We start from the raw sequence: 22,430 nt of genomic DNA, 5'->3' as shown, positions 1-22,430 counted from the left end.
TACACCTCCAATCTTGGTGTCATTCACAAATTTCCTGATCCAGTTAACTACATTATCATAAATACAAAATACTCTCCAGATGCTGGAGTCAAAGCAACACTCACTACAAGCTGAAAGAACTCAGCAGGTTGGGCAGCATCCGTGGAAACGATCAGTCAACGTTTTGGGCCAGAACCCTTCATCAGGACTGTAGAGGGAAGGGGCAGAGGCCTATAAAGAAGGTGGGGGGAGGGTGGGAAGGAGAAGGCTGGTAGGTTCCAGGTGAAAAACCAGTAAGGGGAAAGATAAAGGGGTGGGGGAGGGGAAGCAGGGAGAGGATAGGCAGGAAAGGTGAAGAAGGAATAGGGGAAAACACAAAGGGTAGTAGAAGGAGGTAGAACCATAAGGGAGGTAGTAGGCAGCTGGGGGGAGGGGGCAGTGTGAAACCGGGGTGGGGAAGGGAGGGGGAAGGAATTACCGGAAGTTAGAGAATTTAATGTTCATACCAAGGGGCTGGAGTCCTGATGAAGGGTTCTGGCCCAAGACGTTGACTGATCGTTTCCACGGATGCTGCCCGACCTGCTGAGTTCCTCCAGCCTGTAGTGTGAGTTAACTACATTATCATCCAGATCATTGATATAGATGACAACCAACAACAGACGTAGCACCAGTCCCTGCGGCACACCACTAGTCACAGGCCTCCAGTCAGAGAGGCAACCATCTACTACCACTCTCTGGCTTCTCTCACAAAGCCAATGTCGTGCAATTTACTACCTTATCCTGAACGCAAAGCGACTGAACCTTCATGAGAAGACTCCCATGCAGGACCCTGACAGATGCCTTACTAAAATCCATATCCACTGCCTTGCTTTGCCTTCATCCACTTTCCTAGTAACCTCCTCAAAGAACTCTCTAAGGTTGATTAGACATGGCCTACCGCATACTAAGTCATGCTGACTATCCTTACTCAGTCCATGTCTATCCAAATAATTAAATATCCGGTCCCTTAGAATAACTTCCAATAACTTTCCCACAACTGATGTCAGTCTCATTGACCTATAATTTCCTGGCTTCTGTTTAGAGTACTTTTTAAACAGCAGAACAACATTGGCTAACCTCCAATCCTCTGGTACTTCCCCTGCCACTAAGTATGTTTTAAATCTCTCTGCTAAGGCCCCGGGAATTTCTGTACTTGCCTTCCGTAGGGGCCGACGGAACACCTTGCCAAGTCCTGGGGACATACCTGCCCTGATTTACCTAAGGGGAGCAAACGCCTCCTCCTCTGTAATCCGTACCAAGTCTATGAAGTTGATGCTGCTTTTCTTCTCTTCTATAGACTCTGTATCTGTCTCCTGAATAAATACAGATGCAAAGAACACATTTAAAATCTCCTCCATCTGTTTTGGCTCCACACATGGATTACCATTCTGGTCTTCCAGTGGACCAATTTTGTCCCTTTCAGTCCTTTTGCTCTTAACATATCTGTAGAATCCCTTAGGATTCTCCTTCACCTTGTCTGCTAGAGCAACCTCATGCCTTCTTTCAGCCTTCCTGATTTCTTTCTTAAGTGACTTCCTGCATTTCTTGTACTGCATAAGCACCTCATTTATTCTGACTTGCCTATACCTGCCAGGCACCTCCTTTTTTTCTCTTAACAGGAGCCTCAAAATCTCTTGAAAACCAAGGTCCCATACACTTGTTATCTTTACCTTTTATTGTGTCAGGCACATACAAACTTTTTTCTCTCAAAATCTCATTTTTGAAGGCCTCCCACTTTCCAAGTACACCTTGTCTAGAAAACAGCCTGTCCCAATCCACACTTGCCAATCTGCACACATCGAAGTTGGATGGATAAGATATTCACAAATCATAGACATATTGTGCTATATACTGGATCATGCAGAAAAGATTTAATGTCTCTTCCGTCATATTCACAGAGACTCCAGGAGCGGTCATCTTGATTTGAATTTCTTATTGCTATATTTGAAGACCAATTAACCCTTTATTTATAAACTGTAGTAATTGGTACTATAATCACACATGCAGGATGTTTTTATCTCACGAGCGTTTATTTTGATTTTAGTCTGATAGGATACACAGAGCAGTATATGGAATTTGATCCATTTCTCATAAGCCCTGAACCTTCAAACCCATGGACGTCTGATGACATTTCCTTCTGGGAGCTGGAAGCAAGGTCTGTCTTTACTTTGCTTCTTCCACTTGAAAAATGGCAGGCATTCCTTAAATTACATAAGCTGAGTTGCCCAAAGTCTGTATACCCTTGAATATATCAGGTTTTAAAGGAGCCATATAAATTTAATGTTGTTAAATATGTAATTCAAAATTTTAAGAAACCTTTGGTTCTACATTATACCTTGCCTTTCTGTATTCTTTTCCAACACGATGGCTTGTTTGTTTGTCACTACCTGTATTGCACATTGACTAGGTAAACTGCTGCTCAGCAGAGACAGTCCATGTTGACTCCTTTAGCTTGCTGGCATAGAGAGTCAGGGAAGAGACTTCAATTTTTATACAGCACTGATAACTTTGAACATTAGAATACTTACTAGATAGATTTTTGCACATGTATCACATTCTAAACAACATAGAAATCGTTGAAATGTTTTCAGTTACTTCAAATATCAGTTCTCATTAGAGCTGGGATTTCATACTTTCTGATAGCAAGAGAAAAGAACAGATACAAACTGGTAAATTATGCACTTTTACTACCATTCATTAAAGTTTTCTTTATTGTGTGTCATTTGAAAATGTTTGATAGTTCAATAAGTTGACTGCAAGTGATATTGATCCATTTCACTCTCCAAACAAGTCATAATAATGTTTTCCATTGACTTAAATTAGTGTGAAATCTGTAGGAACCAACTGTAAATGTTCAATTGCATGGACCTCCATATCTGACTTTAAAAAATACTCACTCCTGTGCCCTCCACTGGAACATGTGTGCTTACATCAAACAGGGATATTGACAGGTCTTATATTATAAAGTCAGTTGAATTGCTGGAGGCCTTGGCCTCCGGCAAGAGAGCACAAGGGCGGCCCCATCTTCATTTCAGAGATGTCTGCATGAGAGACATGAAGTCACTGAACATGAATGTCGAAAGGTGGGAGGACATTGCAGACGATCACTCTCGTTAGAGGCTGGAACTACGCAGAGGTCTAAAAAGAGGAGAAGAGAAGCTGAGGCTTGCTGCTAAAGAAAAGCACACTCGCTGAGAAAACAGCACCAAGACAACACTGGAGGACAGCACCTTCAAGTGCAGTCGCTGCAGCCGAGACTGTCACTCCCGTGTGGACCTCTACAGCCATAACAGACGCTGCTGTACCTACACAGACTGAGGCAAGACTTTCCAGGCGCAGAGCCATGGTCTCCCGAGATGAACGGATGCCACCACCAGTTGAGTTACCAAATTACAGTTGTATCACATTGAGCTAATTGTTTCATGTGGATTACTTCAGACCAGGGACATTAAAAACTAAAGTTTTTGTTACTTTCCTTTTCCTTTCCCTAATGAAGAACTTCCAGTATTGGTTAAACTATAGTGAAGCTTAAGTAGTAAATGTATCAAAAGTTGCCAGTTTGGTTTAATTGACCCAGACCCTGAATTCTCTAAACTCTATTTTGCTTACTACTTGTAATACTGCTATAGCTGAAAAGTCTTTAGTCTCCACTTTCCTTGCTATATTAAATTCTATTAAGTACATCTTGTTAGAGATTAGGATGAAAATGTATCAAATCTTCTTAAATTTCTCTAAATTTGTAAAAGAAAGTAAAAAAGTTTTTAATTCAAGGAAAACAGAAACTCTTAATCATGAAAAAGACAGATTCAGATCCAGAACTGTCTCACTAAGTGTCTCTGTGGAATGTGTGTTTAGATAAGTTGAGACACCGAGGTTCCAAAATTCAGATACTTCAGTTTGCTATTTTAATATCAAATGGATTCTGAGATAACAGGGAAAGCTTCCAATAGCTGCAGGAATGTTATTGCGTAGCTGCACTGTTTAAAGGGTAAAGTGTCTGTGCCAGTCTTTTGTGCAGAGAATATCAGGCTGCCTAGAACACTTCCTAAGGAAGTTTAATACAAAGGATAACGTAATGGTCCTTAAAGGAGAAGAAATATGTTTACCTCCATGTATCTCTCTATCCCTACACTGTCATATCTCCATACATTAAAAACTTGGTTAGAGTTTTCTAAATATTTCTGAGTCCTCAATTAAACATTCCAACACTAAATGGACAACAATTGTTCCTTAATCATAGCTTATATCATGCCTCCAACCAGAATATTTTAAAAGCATCATTTTATTAAAGTACATTAAAGGATATTATATCAAGAAGCAGGATGTTAAATTAAGACAGTATATTTTGCTGCTAGAATGCCATTTATTTTGCCTATTAATCATCAGCATACTAGTGTTGATTGTTGAATTTAATAGATCTAATGAATAGGTTTCGCTTTTTGATATATAAATCTTTAAAGGAACCAAAATACAAACAGGTTCATTTATTTTCTAAAAATTGCCTGGAAGGTGAACCCATTTAGTACATAATTTGCATGTAAGGGCTGTTTCATTCATGTTAGATTGTGCCAGTGATGGGTCTGGGTCAATTAGCAACCATCATACGATAATCGCAGTTCAGGATGCTCTTCACCTTATTGCCTCTGAAGTACACCCACTATCAGATGTGCATTGAAGTTTATTGCCATCGCTTCAGCATTTTACAAACAGAATTGAAAAGGTGCAAACCTGTGACCTATACTTTTCATTTGCAGTAAATCAAGGTGTAAACCCCACAGGGAATCAGCAAAGAGATGCAAATTAAAAGTGTTCCACAGGGAAATGACAATTTGCCGACATTCTCTGCCAGACTCATTTTTCCCAAGCATCAGTGACAATGATCTCTGCACCTCTACATTATGCACCTTAATACTGTCCCCAGTTTATAACAATCTAACTTATTGATACACCTATGTACAAGCGAGCTCCCATTATATTATTAAATTCAAAAGTCTGACATAGGAATATTTGCTTGTTCCTATGAGTGGCAGAAGTAGTTGTCTCCCTCCCTCCACATTTAGTAATTACCCATCTTCTGCTTTTAATTTCATTCATTACAATATTGTGCAAATATGGTTACCATTCTGAGTAATTTTCTGATTTAATGGATGAAATCTGTAAAAATGAACCCTGTTTGTTACTCAGGGCGTTTTGTACTATGATAATTGTTTCTTTGATAAACTTATGTTGCATGTCATGGGACTGAATGGGGAGACATCCCTTCCACAGAAGAGAGTGCACAACCATTTTACCTCACTTCCATGGAAGCCTTTTATGGAAAGAGTAGTTTCATCCTTGTGGTAAATGCATTAGTAACGCGGCCATTGCAGTTTGTGCAGACATTTGCCATTGAGAACAACTCAGAGAAAAATTGATGACAGGATTTCAGTTAAGAAGCCTCGTAATGATTTTTTTTTCTCTACCAATTCCCTGATTTTCTATGCTTGTCATTCAATTGGTGTCAATTTACCACAGCCAAAAGAGAATGTACACCAATATCTTGCCAATATAAACAAATAGGTGAGTTCAGGGAAGGTTGTTTTGTTATCAACCTTCAGATTTCTTCCTCTCATGATGAACCAGAATTCTGCATTATTAATCTACACTGGTTTTCACAGTCTGTAGCAGGTCGCTTTTCCCCCCTTCTCCCAGATCCAAAGTACCTGGATGAGCCTGGAAAATGTGTGGCACTTAGAAATCTATTCCGATTTTATAGGACTAAACAGGATGTACCATTGTGTCTGCATGCTGCTTTCAATTCCATTGACCCAATTCATGTTGCTTGACACTGTCAGCCAGAATGAACTTCCATCGCATCATTGAAGATTATGAGGAAATCCAAGAGGTTATTCATAATGTTGAAATGTTTTGGGAAAAAAGGGAAAACAAATATCTCCATTTGGTTAGTGAGTTCATAACCAAAGGGCATAAAATAAGGATCAGCATGACAAATCCAGAGGGAGAAATCAGAGAATTCTTCTCACACAGAAATGCTGATTATTGTAGATGCAGTGGAGGAAACAGTTTCCAAAAAGCATTTTAAAAGTAAAATGGATAAATATTTGGAAATCAAACATTTACCCATGTGTAGAAAGAGGCAAAAGGATGAAATTAAGTGATTGTATATTGGCTATCTTTCCTAGATGCTGGGATTTTTTGTCAATATAAGGAACATGAAACAGTTTGAAATTACATTTATAAATCCAATCCATCTACATACAGATTTACCAATAGTATCTCTTCCCGGATTAAAAAAATCAGGTAGTAAGTATAAAGCACCCACCCTGGTCAGCTGGTGGTGCAGTGAGATCAGCGCCAGGCTCGAGAACAGAGGCTCCCGAGTTCGATCCAGTGACAGATCGCCCCCATGTGCCCTCTCCATCCGCGCCGGGTTGATGTCGAGCTCGCAACTCGGCCTCGTAAAGTAATACCGCGAAATGTCTGTGCAAGGAGTGGCACCCCACACAGCCTTTCGAATTGCGCCTTGTAAGGCATGAAAATGCCCGACGTTAGCCTCTCAGGTCTGAGTCAACTTCACCATCATCATTAATTTTTAAAAGGAAGAAACTGAATGAGATCATCCATTTCACCATGTTTTTTTGTTAAAGGCTAGTGACAGAAGCATTTATCGTTTCGACTGAGGATCCTATTAACACTTGTAGTTTTTTGAAGCCCAAATGCACAAGTGCAACTTGCTGCTGTTGTTAATAACGCTTAAGAATCTTTACTACTTGTATTTGCAGCAAGGAACCATACGGACAGAGGGTAAAGCGATGGGGTTTCTGTATTGATGAAGTTCTAAAAGATCCTGTTGGCCGTGAGCAGTTTCTTAAATTTGTGGAGTCTGAATTCAGTTCTGAAAACCTCCGGTATGTACAACATCATTCTTCCCAGGGGAAAGTAGTCAAACTAATATCAAAACTGTCTATCCCTGGTAAAATCCTCTCATAGCTTACATGAAGTCCCCAGGGCCTATTGGTATATAACTCTGATTATTGAGAGAAGCATAGGATGCGATTGTTGGGAACTTGATCATGACCTTTGTGTCTTTCTAGCCATAGGTGAGGTCCCGGAGGACTTGTGAATAGTTAATGTTCTTTTGTTATTCAAAAAGGAAATAGGGAAAATCCTGGAAACTATAGACAATGAGTCTCACACCAGTGGTAGGAAAGCTATTGGAGGGATATTTAGGGAAGGAATTATGAGCCTTTGGAAAACCATTAGGGAAAGTCAGCAATGTTTTGTCCAGAGCAGGCTGTATCTTACTAACTTGATTATAGATGAGACAGGCTGCAACAGAACTAAGGATATTGTCAACATAGATTTTAGTAAGGATTTTGATAAGACCCCTCATGGAAGGCTCACTGAGAAGAGTAATATGCATAGGACCCATGGTGAATTGGCTATTTTAATTCAGAACTGGCTTGGTCATAGAAGATAGAGAGTAGTGGGCATACATCTGGTTTCTATCTGCATTGTGTTCTGTGTTGCATGTTTATTATGTTCATTATAGTAGTTAGTCACGTGGGTGTGGGTGAGAAGGTTAGTTACATAGTCATGCTTTTTTCTGGGCAACTTAGATCTGGGGACAGTTGGCTGTCATATCTTTTGTTGACTGCCTAACTTTGCTTAATTATATTTGAAATTGCTTAAGTACATTTATTATCGCTGGCTTTAGTTCCATAACTTTTTGTCGCTTCGAGATTGTGTGCTTTACTCATTGCCAATAAAGGATCGAATACATTTCTTCTACTTTTTTGAACATTATTATTGAATTGATCAGAGGGCACATCACATAAAGATAACTACCCATGTAGAACCATTACCCTGTGTCTTCTATGACCAGAAGTGGCATTGGCTTGTTTGAGTTGCCACTACAGTGGTCAATGAGATTTATTCTGTCTGGAGGTCAGTGACTAGTGGTGCTCCACAGGGATCCATGCGGCAAACTCTTGCTGTTTGTGATTACGCATAAATGAACTGCCGGAAAATGTGGATGAGTGGGTTAGTAAATTCACAGAGAATACGAAGACTGGTGATGTTTTGGATAGTGTGGAAAATTGCCAAAGGATACTGTGGGATATAGATCAGTTACAAATATGGGCAGAGAAAAGGCAGGAGAAGTTTAATCAAGCCAAATGTGAACTGTTCACTTTGGATAATCAAATGTAAAGTGATGGCACTGCCCTTAACAGTGTTGCTATGCAAAGGGATCTTGGGGTCCACGTCCACCCTCCCCAAAAGTGATTGCACACATTAATAGGATGGTTAGGAATGCATATGGCATGCTTGCCTTTATTAACAAAGGCAGTGAGTTCAAGGGCCACTAAATTACCTGTGTTGCAGCTTTACTTAGCGGCACAGTAACGCAGTGGTTAGCACAACACTTTACAGTGGACACAGCCTAGGTTCAATTCCCGGTGCTGCCTGTCTGGAGTTTGTATGTTCTGTCTGTGACCATGTGAACTTCCTGCGGGTGCTCCAGTTTCCTCCACGGTCCAAAGACATACCGGTTGGAAGGTTAATCGACCATTGTAAATTGCCCCATGATTGGGCTGGGATCAAATCGGCGAATTACTGCGTGGCATGGCTCAAAGGGCCAGAAGAGCCAATTCCACATCGTAACTCAGTAAAAGCAGTGAAATAAAATTTAACTCTGGTTAGGCTGCATCTGAAGTAATGCATTCAGTTCTGGTCATTCCATTATAGGAAGGATGTCGAGACTTTGGAGGGGGACACAGATGAGAGTTACAGGCTGCTGCTGGATCACAGCGTGTGTGCTGTAAGGTTAAGTTGGGCAAACCTATGTTGTTTTCTCCAGAGTGGCAGAGACTGAGGGGACACCTGATAGAAGTTTAATATTGTGAGAGGTGCTGATAGAGAGTTGGTGTCTTCTTTCCTATGCTCAAAATATCTCATATGAGAGGGCATGCATTCAAGTTGAGAGGCGAACAAGTCTTTTTTTTTGTACAGAGAGCGAAGAGTGTCTGGACTGAACTGCCAGCAGTAGAGGTGAAGGCAAATATGATAGAAACATTTAAGAGATTCTTAGATGGGCACATGAAATGGAAGGATATGATAATATACAAGCAGAATAGGCCAGTTTAGTTGGGCATTTAATTACTAGGTTATTTAGTTCAGCACAGCATCATGGGCCGAATGGCTTGTAACTGTGTTGTACTGATGAAAATCCTATGCTGATATCGACTGCATATTCAACAACATTATGGTATTAGTGCACATTTTTCACAAAGTTCGATTTAGCCTAATCTGGATCTATGATCAAAATAAGCTGGAGAGAGATATAAACTTAAGTCAACTTCACCACGGGCACTGGCGTCATAGTATCGATGGAGTGATGACTCAAAAGGGTGACATCCAACATTAGGGACCCAATCACCCAGGTCATGCCTTGTTTTCATTGCTACCATCGGGGAGGAGGTACAGGAGCCTGAAGGCACACACTCAATGATTCCGGAACAGCTTCTTCCTCTCTGCCATCCTATTTCTGAATGGACTTTGAACCCATGAGCACTACGTCACTACTTCCTCATTTCTATTTTTGCACTACTTATTTATCTATTTTATATATTTTTTTACTGTAATTCTCATTTTTTTCTATTATTATGTATTGCATTGACAGCTGCCTCGAAGTCAACAAATTCCATGAAATATGCTGGTGATATTAAACCTGATTCTGATTCTGATAATCAAGCGCCAAGCGTTTTCTCAATATCACATTTACTTACATGAGCTGAAATGTTGGGAATGGATTTTCATGAATCTGTTGGGCTCCTTCACCCTGTAGTTTGAAATTAGAACCTCTGGAACTTTACTTGTACCAGCTGTAGCTCCAGAGTTCTTATGAGGAAATAAAGAAAATCCTTGTGCCTGCATGTTCACAACTACTCCAAAGGGATGAATCTACTGACTTCACAGTCTCTTCATTGGGATTGACTGCCTGGACCAGCAGTAAAGATATGTTTATTCAATGGGAATTTGGATCCAGAGAATGGAAAATAATGAATTGATGATAGATGGATGAGTTAGTACTTTAGTTGTTCCAGTGTCTGTAAAAGACAAAAAGATTGGGAATATGATAAATCCAGAATCAACTGAAAGAAAGGTGAGAAATATTAAGATAAACAAAAGAGAGGAATTAGTTCTTCTGAGAACACACTTGGAATATTGTGTTCATTTCTGATCATCTCATTATAGGAAAGATGTGGAAGGGTTAGAGAAGGTGTGGATGAGATTTACCAGGACACTGCCTGGTTTGAGGGCATGTCCTCTGAGGATAATATACCGTGGGCACCATGCTAGTGTAGCGGTCAGCACAGCACTATTACAGCTCGGAGCATTCCAGAATTCTGAGTTCATTTCTGGCACCGTTCTGTAAGGAGTTTCTGTACATCCTTGCCACAGAATGCATAGGTTTTCCCCAGGCTGCTCCCATTTCCTCCCACAGTTCAAAGTTGAACTGGGCCAGTTAACTGGTCATTGTAAAGTGCCCCATGCTTAGGTTAGGGTTAATCGGCGTTGTGGGGTTGCTGGGGCAGTTATCATATTCCCAGCAGAGCCTACTCCACACTGTATTGCTAAATAAAAATAAAGAAAGATAGGTTGAGCATGCTAGGGTTTTTCTCTTTGAAGTGAAGGAGGATGACTGGTCATTTGATAGAGCTGGCATAGGTAAGAGATTTGATAGGAAGCATAGATCAAGCCAACACTTTTTTCTCAGGGTGGAAATGGTTAATACAAGACAGCGTAATTTTAAGATTATTGGAGGGAAGTATAGGAGGGACGTGAGAGCTAAGTTTTTTACACAGTGATAGGTGCATGGTATATGCTGCCATGGGTAGCTGTAGAGGCAAATACTTTAGGGGATTTGGATAAGCAAAGGATGATATAAGAATGAGGACTATATAGGAGGGACAGGTTAGATTGATCTTAGAGTAGTTTATATGGTTGATACAGCATCGTGGGCAAAAGGGTTTTCTACTGTTCTATGTTCTAGTGAGTTAATTAGACTAAAGTTTTCCAACAAAGTAGTAAGAGCTAAGAAAAGAGCATGCAAGTATCATGAAATAAATGATGCTACAGAAAACTTACTGTGCTTTTTGAGAAGTGAATTTCAAAATAATGAAAATGTTTACTGTCCACTTGATCTATGCCTCTTATCAACTTACACACCTCTATGAAGTCACCTCTAATCCTCTTCACGTCAAGACAGAACATTAATACCAGTTTGAAACTACAGAAACTGTTTTTAATAGAGAAATATTAAATAATGCAAAAAGAGTAATGTAGACACAGAAATAGACTGTTTCCAGTCATTTTTGGTTAATTTCACTCCAGTGAAGTCCTTTGGGGAATTTTATTACCTTGAAGGTAAATATATATGGTCAAAAAATTGGATACTATATTCTTTTCTTTCTTTTCAAATCTTTTTATTGTATATATATATATATATATAGGAAAAATAAATGAGTACATCGAAGTAACAACACTTACAATGCCTCAAAAAAAACCCTTCATCTTAAAGATTGAAAACAAAATTTTGTGATAACAAAAGAAACCTACTAAGCAGGAAAGTGAGAAAAAAAAAGAGAACCCATTAGGTGTACAACCCCGGAGACATACGTCATACAAAAAGCTTCTAAAATTAAACATCAAACCGCCAGCAAGAAAAGAAAATATACTAAAAGAGTTTACAATTAGATCGTGGAAAAATTATATCAATTAACTCAAATGATAATAACGAGCAAATGAGCCCCATCTTTTCTCAAAATCATTTGAGAAAAGGTTCAAAGGTTCAACTTCTAATTTTCTCCAAACTAAGACATAGCATCACTTGAGAGAAGTGTCTTGTTTTGCCTAATTTTAGAATGTATTATTGGGCTGTTAATCTGCGATATATGTCTTTTTGGTTATACTGGGTTGATAAGACTGATCGGCCAATTTGGGTAGATCTGGAACTAAAAGTTGTATAACAGTTTTATTTAACTTCATTATTGGGGGCTCCTTTACCTATGCAATTAGGTAAAGTTGTTAATTTAAACTTATATTCTGTGATTAAGTATTCTTTACAAATTTGGCTCCAGTTCCGCAATTCTTTTAATCTTACAAAATTTAAACTTTGTAGTTTAATTTACCGAAATTACTTTTTTAAGCCTTCTTTGAGTGATCCAATTTTTCTACTTCGGAAAAATAAAGGTATTAATTCTTTTTTGGATTTATTTAAAGAAGATAGATTGATATCCTTTGAACAATTAACTGCTAAATATTCTCTTTCATATACACACTTTTTGCAATACCTTCAAGTTAGACATTTTTTTGCAAAAATATTTAAGTAATTTGCCTTACGTATTGGAGGCTGACCTGTTAGATACAATTGGATACTATATTAAACATGAACTATCTTGGATAGGAAGCAGAAGAATGACTTTAGCAGCTGGTTATAAAACCACAAAATACATGTCTAGAATTAATGATTTAAGTAGGTACCAAATCGTTGTTTAAGAATAGTTTAGCTGAGCAGGCAGTTGAAAGGAAATAAAGGAGCATGCGTCTAGGGGAAGTACATGTGTTTAGGCAAGCTGGAAGTTGAGGCAAATCAATGCTTTCCCTGCTATGCAGCATTTTCAGTACATTTTATTCTTGATCACATATGCATAATTTGCAAACTAACTACTAGTACACAGGTGAAGCATCTCTTGATCAGAAAATTATCTGATGAGTTGATACTCTTCTTGAAAAACATACCGACAGCACCCATTCTGACGGTTTGCCGTGCAGACTCAATGGGCCAAATGGCTTAATTCTGCCCCTATCTCTTAATGGTCCTATGTTCTGTGGTCACCTCCTCACAATATATTGCTGATTATCTTTTAACTTATGCTTTCTCTCTGGTTCCATCTCAGTCCTTATTCATTACTATACATTACTCTACTGTCTGGATTATAAACTCAAAACTATACAAGTATTAGCTTCTGTGACATTCTATGGCCATCAGTGAGATCCTTCTCCTAGTCTCTTGTTCTATTTCAGGACATCTTGATGCTTTCTCAGTTAGGTAATGGGCTGTGTCATTAGCTTTTGCCTGAAATTACATAAAGGTACATTTTCAGCTAAGCCTTGACGGGAATTATCCCATCAGGCTTATTACCTCCACCTGTTTCTCTTCTCATTTGCCAGAATGACGTCTGAGGAAAAACTGAGTCTGTTAGGTTTATTTTCAGTGTGGAGGAGTGAATGAGTTCTATCCTGCTTGACCTGTTAGAATTTTGTAGGTTTTTGTGAGAAGGAATCTTGTAGAAACATATAAAATCCTACAGGACAATGCAGACTAAACACAAAGAGGATGGTGCCAATAGGTGGGGAATCCATGACAGCATCAGGATACGATTTAGAGCTGAGATCAGAAGTTTTTTCTCACCTGTGGAATTACCCACCACAGAAGGCACTGGAAGCTAAAGTGAGTAAATTTATTGCTTAGTGCTGAAGTGATCCGGCGATATCAGGAAAGGGCGGGAACAAGGTACTGAGGTGGATAATCAACCAGGGATTGTGTGGAGCTAGAACTAGGGGACATGGGTTAAGGGTGAAAGGTGAAATGCTTAAGGGGAGCACTTCTTTACTCGAAGGGTGGTGAGAGTATGGATTGAGCTGTCGGCAGAAATGGTGGATGCGGGTTCAATTTCAACACTTCAGAGAAGTTTGGATAAGTACATGGATGAGAGGGGTATGGAGGGCTATGGTCCAGGTTCACGTCGATGAGACAAGAGAGAATAATAGTATAGCACGGACTAAATGAGCTGAAGGGTCTGATTCTGGGCTGTCGTGCTCAATAACTCTAACTTGAAAGGCTGAAAGGCCTACTCCTGCTCGGGTTTCTCACATTATCTCATTAGCTAACAACTGCTAAATCATAGCAATGCAAGCCGTAATAACAGAATATCGTTTAACATTTGAACAGGTTCTGGTTAGCTGTCCTGGACCTGAAGAAAAGGCCCATTCGTGAGGTGCCGTCTCGTGTTCAAGAAATCTGGCTGGAGTTTTTAGCCCCAGGAGCCCCCAGTGCCATAAATGTAGATTCCAAAAGCTATGATAAGACCACACAAAATGTGAAGGACCCAGGAAGATATGCATTTGAAGATGCTCAGGTGAGCAATTTACATCGCTGAGGTAAAAAGTGCTCATTATTTTTAGAATTGCCGCAGGAAATGTACATTGATGTAAGCTGCGTGTGTCCAGGGAAAATAGGCATCATGCAGTGAATGAAGGCATGTGGCTATTACTGGATTACTCATAACTTATAAATAATCTTCTTGTTATCTGCATTATGAAACTGCACATTTTCTACAAGGAGGGAAGTGATAGTGGAGCATAGATTATTTGAGTGGGGTCAGAAAATGCCATTATCCATCTTCCTATTTTGTAGCAATCAAAAGATGAATCACCATAAGTGTCTCTTCTGAGATCTTTCTGCGGCCATTTCACGGGCCCATGAGTAGATTGCCAATTTACTCTTTTGCCTACAGAGTGTCACCTGACCCATGAAGTACTCCAAAACTGAGAGGACGATCAATCAAAGGTTAAGAAGAAGCAGAATGCAAATGGGGCAACACAGTGGAACAGCTGGTATAGATGTTGCTTTAGGGATCTATTAAACCCAGGTTCAGTGGAAACCTCGGGTCTTGTCTCTGCTGAGATCGACAACATGGGTTTCCTCCAAGTTCTCCCACGTACTTATCCAAATTTTTTTTGTAATGTTGTTCTTCTAAAGAGAAGGGAATTTAAAGCGAGATTAGCTTTATATTTTACATGTACATTGAAACATACAATGAATTTGCTCAATGATAAATACAATGTAAAAATATGCTGGGAGCAGCCCACAAGTGCTGTCTCGCTTCTGGCTGCGACTTGCTAACCCTAACTTTATCTATACGTAACACACACAGGATGCTGGAGCAGCTCACCAAGCCAGGCAGCGTCCAAGGAAAAGACTAAACAGCTGACGTTTTGGGCCGAGACCCTTCATCAGGATCAGGAAGGGTCTTGGGCGAAAACGCTAACTGCTTACTCTTCTCCATAGATGCTGCCTAGCCTGCCGAATTCCCCAGCATTTTGTGTGTCTTGCTTTGGATTTCCAGCAGCTGAAGATTTTTTCATATTTGCCTGACTACGTGTTTGTCCTTGGAAATGGGAGCACTCAGAGAAAACCCACACAGTCACGGGGTGAACACACAAACTTCTTACAGTTAACAGCAGGAACTGAACCTCAATATTCCGATTGGTGGCACTGAAAAGTGTTACACTAACCACTATGCCAGTGAGCCACCCATATCAACCACCCTACTTACCTCAACCACCTTCTCTGGGAGCTCACTCCATATGCACACCACATTCTTCTTGAAGAAGTTACCACAAAGGTACTTCTTAAATCTTTCACTCTAATGCCCTACATACTGAGGGTCATTTACAGTGGCCAACTCACCCATCAACCTTGATATCTTCAGAATGTGGGAGAAAAATGAAGCACCTGGAGGTTATGGAGGCTATTTTACTGAGGGTATATAACAAAGTTAGATAAAGACATCATGGACTGAAGGGCCTGTACTGTGCCACACCGCTTTAAATACCAGAAAATTGATGATATGAGGAGATGAAATCGAGGCAGATCAGCCAAGATCAATGAGAATTGTGGGACAGGCTTGAGGGACGAACAGAGTCCTATTTTCTTGTATTCTTACAATGTGTTCTCACTGTTAGACTTCACTATACATGTGCTACATGAGTTTATTTAAGTTTACAGCTGACATCTTGTTGTTTCAGGAGCACATTTACAAACTGATGAAAAGTGATTCCTACCCTCGTTTCATACGTTCCAGTGCCTATCAGGAGCTGCTCCAGGCTAAAAAAAAGGTACTTGTTCAAAGTTCTGTTTTGTCTGCACCTGACAAGCCTTTAATAATACACTGGAGATACAGGATAAGTATTGGAACAGTGGAAAAAAGCAAAGAAAATTATCTTTGAATTTAAAATGCCATGTATAATATTGGCTGGTGATTAAATCAGATTCATAATTTATCAATCTAATTTCCCTTTTGTTATTCCATTGGCATGTACATTCAGTGACCAGTTCATTAAGTACACCTGTACACCTGCTCATTAATGCAAATATCTAATCAGCCAATCATGTGGCAGCAACTCAATGCATTAAAACATGCATAAGTAATCAAGAGGTTCAGTTGTTGTCCAGACCAAACATCCGAATTGTGAAGAAATGTGACCTAAGTGACTTTGACCATGGAATGATTGTTGGTGCCACACAGGTTGTTTTGAATATCTCAGAAACTGCAGATCTCCTGGAATTCTCACACAAAACAGTCTCTAGAGTTTACAGAGAATAGTGCAAAAAAGCCCCAGAAAAACCGCATCCAGTGAGAGGCACTTCGGTGGGAGAGAAAATAACTTGTTAATGAGAGCGGTCGGGGAGAATGGCCAGACTGGTTCAAGCTGACTGGGAGACAACAGTAATTCAATTAAAACAACAGGAATTCTGCAGATGCTGGAAATTGAAGCAACACACATCAAAGTTGCTGGTGAACGCAACAGGCCAGGCAGCATCTCTAGGAAGAGGTACAGTCGACATTTCAGGCCGACACCCTTCGTCAGGACTAACTGAAAGAAGAGATAGTAAGAGATTTGAAAGTGGTGGCGGGGGGATCCAAAATGATAGGAGAAGACAGGAGGGGGAGGGATTGAGCCAAGAGCTGGACAGGTGATTGGCAAAAGGGGATACGAGAGGATCATGGATAATTCAATTAACCGTGTTTGACAACAGTGGTGTGCAGAAGAACATGTCAGAAGGCACAACTTATCAAACTTTGAAGTGAATGGGCTACAGCAGCAGAAGACCACGAACATACACTACAGGAGGCACCCAATAAAGTGGCTACCAAGTGTACTTCTGCAGCTGTTTAAACAACAGTGTGGTAGCAATAAAATTATGGCAGTCTTTTTCAGCATTCAGTGATGCTGCTATCACTAAACAGCAAATTTAATAAAGAACTTTCGCAGTACTGCATTAAAAAGAATATCCTAAAGTATTTTGGCATTAACGTCTGGCTTTGTTTGCTGAGAATGCATATTACGGCCATATTCACCATTTCTTTTCATCTCAGGGTCCAAAAGCCCTATGGGGTGAATCTTCTCCCTATGTGTGAGGCTCATTATTGGGAGAGTTGTTTTTTAAATCTTGGCCTAAAGAATTCCTTATTAAAGAGAAAAAAAAACATTTTCAGATGGCTTCCCAATGTATCTCTCTGAGTGTAACCAAGGTCTCAGAGGTGGGAATGCGGGTTGGGAAGAGAACGTTAGTTTCTTCATCCAGTGAATTTCAGGGATTTATGGATGCATTAGTGGCACTGAGGCTTATTATCATTAGCATACAGTGTGTCATGAAATCTGTTGTTTTGTGACAACAGCACAGTGCAAGACATAAATTATAACAAAAAATTTAAAAAATAATAAATAAATAAATAAAGATGAATAGTGAATTAAAGTCCATGGGTTCACGAACTGTTCAGAAATCTGATGGGCAGATGGGAAGAAGCGGTTCCTAAATTGTTGAGTGTTTGTCTTCAGTCTCCTGCACCTCCATCACGATGGTGGCAATGAGAAGAAGACTTGTCCCAGATGGTGAGGAGCCTTTAATGATGGAAGCTGTATTCTTGAGCCACCTCGTTTTAAAGATGTCCTTGATGATGGGGAGGCTTGTGGCCATGTCTTAACAAGCGGAGTCTACAACCCTCTGTAGTTTCAATCAATCCTGTAAATTGGAGCTTTTTAGAGATACAGCATCATGAGCTGTCCTTCCAGCTCAATGCCCTCGTGCCATCCAATTACACCCATATGACCAATCACTGATATCGCAAATGCTCCTTCTTAAGGACTGGAGAGTCCCAGGACTGCTTAAGCATGTTTCATATTTTCAAGGATGTTTTGAACAGTTGCTTCAATATATTTTTCTCCATCCCCCTGATGATTTCTTCCCATGATGGAGCTTAGATTAAAATATCTGTTTTGAGAGTCTGAAAGAAAAATCCTGCCTGACTAACCTACGGCAATTTTTTGAGGAAATTACAAGCAGTGTAGACAAAGGAAATGCAGTAGATGTGGTGTACTTGGAGTTTCAGAAGGCCTTTGACAAGATGCCGCACATGAGGCTGCTTTGCAAGATAAGAGCCCATGGAATTACAGGGAAGTTACTAGCATGGGTGGAGCATTGGCTAATCAGCAGAAAACAGAGATTGGGAATAAAGGGATCCTATTCTGGCTGGCTGCCAGCTACCAGTGGTGTTCCACAGGGGTCGGTGTTGGGACCACTGCTTTTTACGATGTATGTCAATGATTTGGATTATTGGATTAATGGATTTGTGGCTAAATTTGCCAATGATACAAAGATAGGTGGAGGAGTGGGTAGTGTTGAGGAAACAGAAGGCCTGCAGAGAGACTGGGATAGTTTAGGGGAATGGGCAAAGAAGTGGCAAATGAAATACAATGTAGGAAAGTGTATGGTCATGCACTTTAGTGAAAGATATAAACAGGCAGACTATTATTTAGATGGGGAGAGAATTCAAAATGCAGAGATGCAGATAATTATAGACCAGTGAGCCTTACTTCTGTGGTGGGAAAGCTGTTGGAAAATATTCTTAGAGATAGGATCTATGAGCATTTAGAGAATCATGGTCTGATCAGGGACAGTCAGCGTGGCTTTGTGAAGGGCAGATTGTTGTCTAACAAACCTGATAGAGTTTTTTGAGGAGGTGACCAGGGATATAGATGAGGGTAGTGCAGTGGATGTGACCTACATGAATCTTAGTAAGGCATTTGACAAGGTTCCACACAGTAGGTTTATTCAGAAAGTCAGAAGGCATGGGATCCGGGGAAGTTTGGCCAGGTGGATTCAGAATTGGCTTGCCAGCAGAAAGCAGAGGGTTGTGGTGGAGGGAGTACATTCAGATTGGAGGGTTGTGACTAGTGGTGTCCCACAAGGATCGGTTCTGGGACCTCTACTTTTCGTGATTTTTATTAACGACCTGGATGTGGGGGTAGAAAGGTGGGTTGGCAAGTGTGCAGACACCACAAAGGTTGGTGATGTTGTGGATAGTGTAGAGCAGGGGTCGGCAACCTTTTTGCCTCTGTGGGCCGGATCGGGTATTAATGAGCGGATGGTGGGCCAGATAAATGCCATAAAAATCTTGAAATATGGGAATTATCCATTTAAATACATCTAGTTATGTTTTGCCTCAAATTAATGAATAACACATGCTAGAAAATCATTTGTGCTTAACCAAGGATGCCATTTAGTAATCAAAGAATTCAGTTTAGTTTTTCTGTCCCACCATTGCTGGTGCCCCATCAGTTGTGATGCCAATTAGCTTCGACACATTAAGTTTCATTTCTGACATCATTTTCAGCAAAGCTTCAAAAATGTCTGCTCCAGTAACCGTGTCCTTCATAGGAATTAATTGAATAAACTATTCAAAAATTTGAGAAGTTGAGGTCACTCCTCGCACAAACACTGCTATTTGAGCAGTGTCTCTCAAGTTTGTACTCTCATCAAGCGCAATTGAAAAAAGATGCAATTCATTGCAGGCATCCCTTAAACAACTTTTAACATCTGCTGACATTTCTTCAACTCGCTGTGTGATCGTTCTTGCTGACAGGCTGATAGATGCAAATAAAGATTTCTTTTCAGGACAAACAATATCCACCACTGCCAGTAAATATTCTTTGACAAACTCTCCATTTGTAAAAGGCTTCATCTTTTCTGCAATGCGTTTTGAGACTTCATAGCTGGCACATGTATTTCCTTCCTTTTCACTGCTTTTTCAGCACTCAGCGTCTACCTTCCTGCGTTTTGCATTCATTGCCGTTGAATTTTTTTCTTTGATTTTATTTCGAAACGCGAGTTATTCAACAAGTATCGTAGCACATGTAAATATCTGGATATTTAGCATGGATTTCTTGTTAAAACACAATGGCGCTGTTTCTGTTTACAAATTTGAACGATCCCATCTGAAAACCTGTGTGTGCACGGACAGTATCTAATACATATTAATAAGGTAGTCTGCCTTCCCGTCATTCGTATGCACCAGTGTTTGGTTTGGAACAAAACGGAACCTGGGGCCAGTGTAACAAGACGCCATGCATGTCCATCAGTGTGGTCACGTGAAACACTCAGAATAAGGAAAAATTGCTCGTGGGCTAGATAAGCATAGTATCCTAATATTTGCTTGCGAGCCAGTCAAATTACCTTCACGGGCCAGGTCTGGTCCACGGGCCATAGGTTGCCTACCCCTGGTGTAGAGGATTGTCGAAGATTGCAGAGAGACATTGATAGGATGCTGAAGTGGGCTGAGAAGTGGCAGATGGAGTTCAACCCGGAGAAGTGTGAGGTGGTACACTTTGGAAGGACAAACTCCAAGGCAGAGTACAAAGTAAATGGCAGGATACTTGGTAGTGTGGAGGAGCAGAGGGATCTCGGGGTACATGTCCACAGATCCCTGAAAGTTGCCTCACAGGTGGATAGGGTAGTTAAGAAAGCTTATGGGGTGTTAGCTTTCATAAGTCAAGGGGTAGAGTTTAAGAGTCGCAAGGTAATGATGCAGCTCTATAAAACTCTGGTTAGGCCACACTTGGAGTACTGTGTCCAGTTCTGGTCGCCTCACTATGGGAAGGATGTGGAAGCATTGGAAAGGGTTCAGAGGAGATTTAGCAGGATGCTGCCTGGTTTAAAGTGTATGGATTATGATCAGAGATTAAGGGAGCTGGGGCTTTACTCTCTGGAGAGAAGGAGGATGAGAGGAGACATGATAGAGGTATACAAGATAATAAGAGGAATAGACAAAGTGAACAGCCAGCACCTCTTCCCCAGGGCACCGCTGCTCAATACAAGAGGACATGGCTTTAAAGTAAGGGGTGGGAAGTTCAAGAGGGATATTAGAGGAAGGTTTTTTTACTCAGAGAGTGGTTGGTGCGTGGAATGCACTGCCTGAGTCAGTGGTGAAGGCAGATACACTAGTGAAATTTAAGAGACTACTAGACAGGTATATGGAGGAATTTAAGGAGGAGGGTTATATGAGAGGCAGGGTTTAAGGGTCGGCACAACATTGTGGGCCGAAGGGCCTGTACTGTGCTGTACTGTTCTATGTTCCATGTTCAAAGGGACTCAGAAGTCCTTGTGCAGGTTACCCTAAAGGTTAACCTCCAGGTTGAGTCAGTGGTGAAGAAGGCGAATGTAATGTTGGCAATCATTTCTAGAGGTATAGGATATAAGAGCCAAGGATATGATGTTGAGGCTCTATAAGGCACTCGTGAGACCACACTTGGAGTACTGTGTGCAGTTTTGTGCTCCTTATTTTAGAAAGGATATACTGACATTGGGAGGGTTCAGGAAAGACTCAGGAAAATGATTCCAGGAATGAAAGGGTTACTATATGAGGAACGTCTGGCAGCTCTTGCGCTGTATTCCCTGGAGTTCAGGAGAATGAGGGGGGGATAGCATAGAAACATTCTGAATGCTAAAAGGCCTGAACAGATTAGATACGGCAAAGTTATTTCCCATGGTAAGGGAATCTAGGACAAGAAAGCATGTCTTCAGGATTGAAGGACGTCCATTTAGAATAGAGATGTGGAGAAATTACTTTAGTCATAGGATGGTAAGTCTGTGGAATTTGTTACAATGAGTGGCTGTGGAGGCCAAGTCACTAGGTGCATTTAAGGCAGAGATAGATAGGTTCTTGATGAGCCAGGGCTTCAAAAGGTATGGGGAGAAGGCAAGGGAGTGGTGATGACTGGAAGATTTGGATCAGCCATGATTGAATGGCGGAGCAAACTTGATGGGCCGAATGGCCTGCTTCTGCTCCTATATCTTATGGTCTTATTGTCTGGTGTCAGGCATGAAAATAATACAATCACACCAACATAGCCCATGTTGTCCCAGAGGAGAACACTGATATTTTGTGATACCTCTACTATCTAGAGCTTCAAATACCCAACTCCTCAATTGTTGGCACATGGAAGTCAGTGATGCACTTCACTGTCCATGTCTGTCTTCCCTATGATATGATCCACATTTTGCAGTGTGTGTCACTAAGGACCATAATTGTTGGAACTGGTGTAGTGTGAGCAGGTTGGATGAGGACCTGTGTCTTTATTGTCCCATTATTTGGCTTTCATCCATTTTTCATGTATTCCACTAAAGTGTGCTTGATGGAATGCTAACAGCCAGTGAAACCCCAGGGAAGAATTCATTCATCAGACAAGAAAATCTGCAGACGCTGTATATACGAACAACACAC

At 40.6% G+C, this 22,430-nt stretch overlaps 1 protein-coding gene across 2 annotated transcripts in view; it reads left to right on the top strand.

The window, feature by feature from the left end:
• The window catches only part of LOC134350422 (regulator of G-protein signaling 7), a 514,008-nt gene that overhangs the window by 469,824 nt on the left and 21,754 nt on the right, over nucleotides 1-22,430 (top strand). For both annotated transcript variants that reach the window (XM_063055597.1, XM_063055598.1), the window contains exons 13-16: nucleotides 2,063-2,173; nucleotides 6,801-6,926; nucleotides 14,036-14,222; nucleotides 15,895-15,984. In XM_063055597.1, the coding sequence (XP_062911667.1) occupies nucleotides 2,063-2,173; nucleotides 6,801-6,926; nucleotides 14,036-14,222; nucleotides 15,895-15,984 (514 nt within the window). The remainder of the gene's footprint in view (nucleotides 1-2,062; nucleotides 2,174-6,800; nucleotides 6,927-14,035; nucleotides 14,223-15,894; nucleotides 15,985-22,430) is intronic.

The sequence above is a fragment of the Mobula hypostoma genome, chromosome 8, assembly GCF_963921235.1.
Source record: "Mobula hypostoma chromosome 8, sMobHyp1.1, whole genome shotgun sequence".
Classification (NCBI taxonomy): domain Eukaryota; kingdom Metazoa; phylum Chordata; class Chondrichthyes; order Myliobatiformes; family Myliobatidae; genus Mobula; species Mobula hypostoma.
Note: the sequence above shows the minus strand (reverse complement) of the source record. Positions and strands in the feature narration are given on the sequence as shown.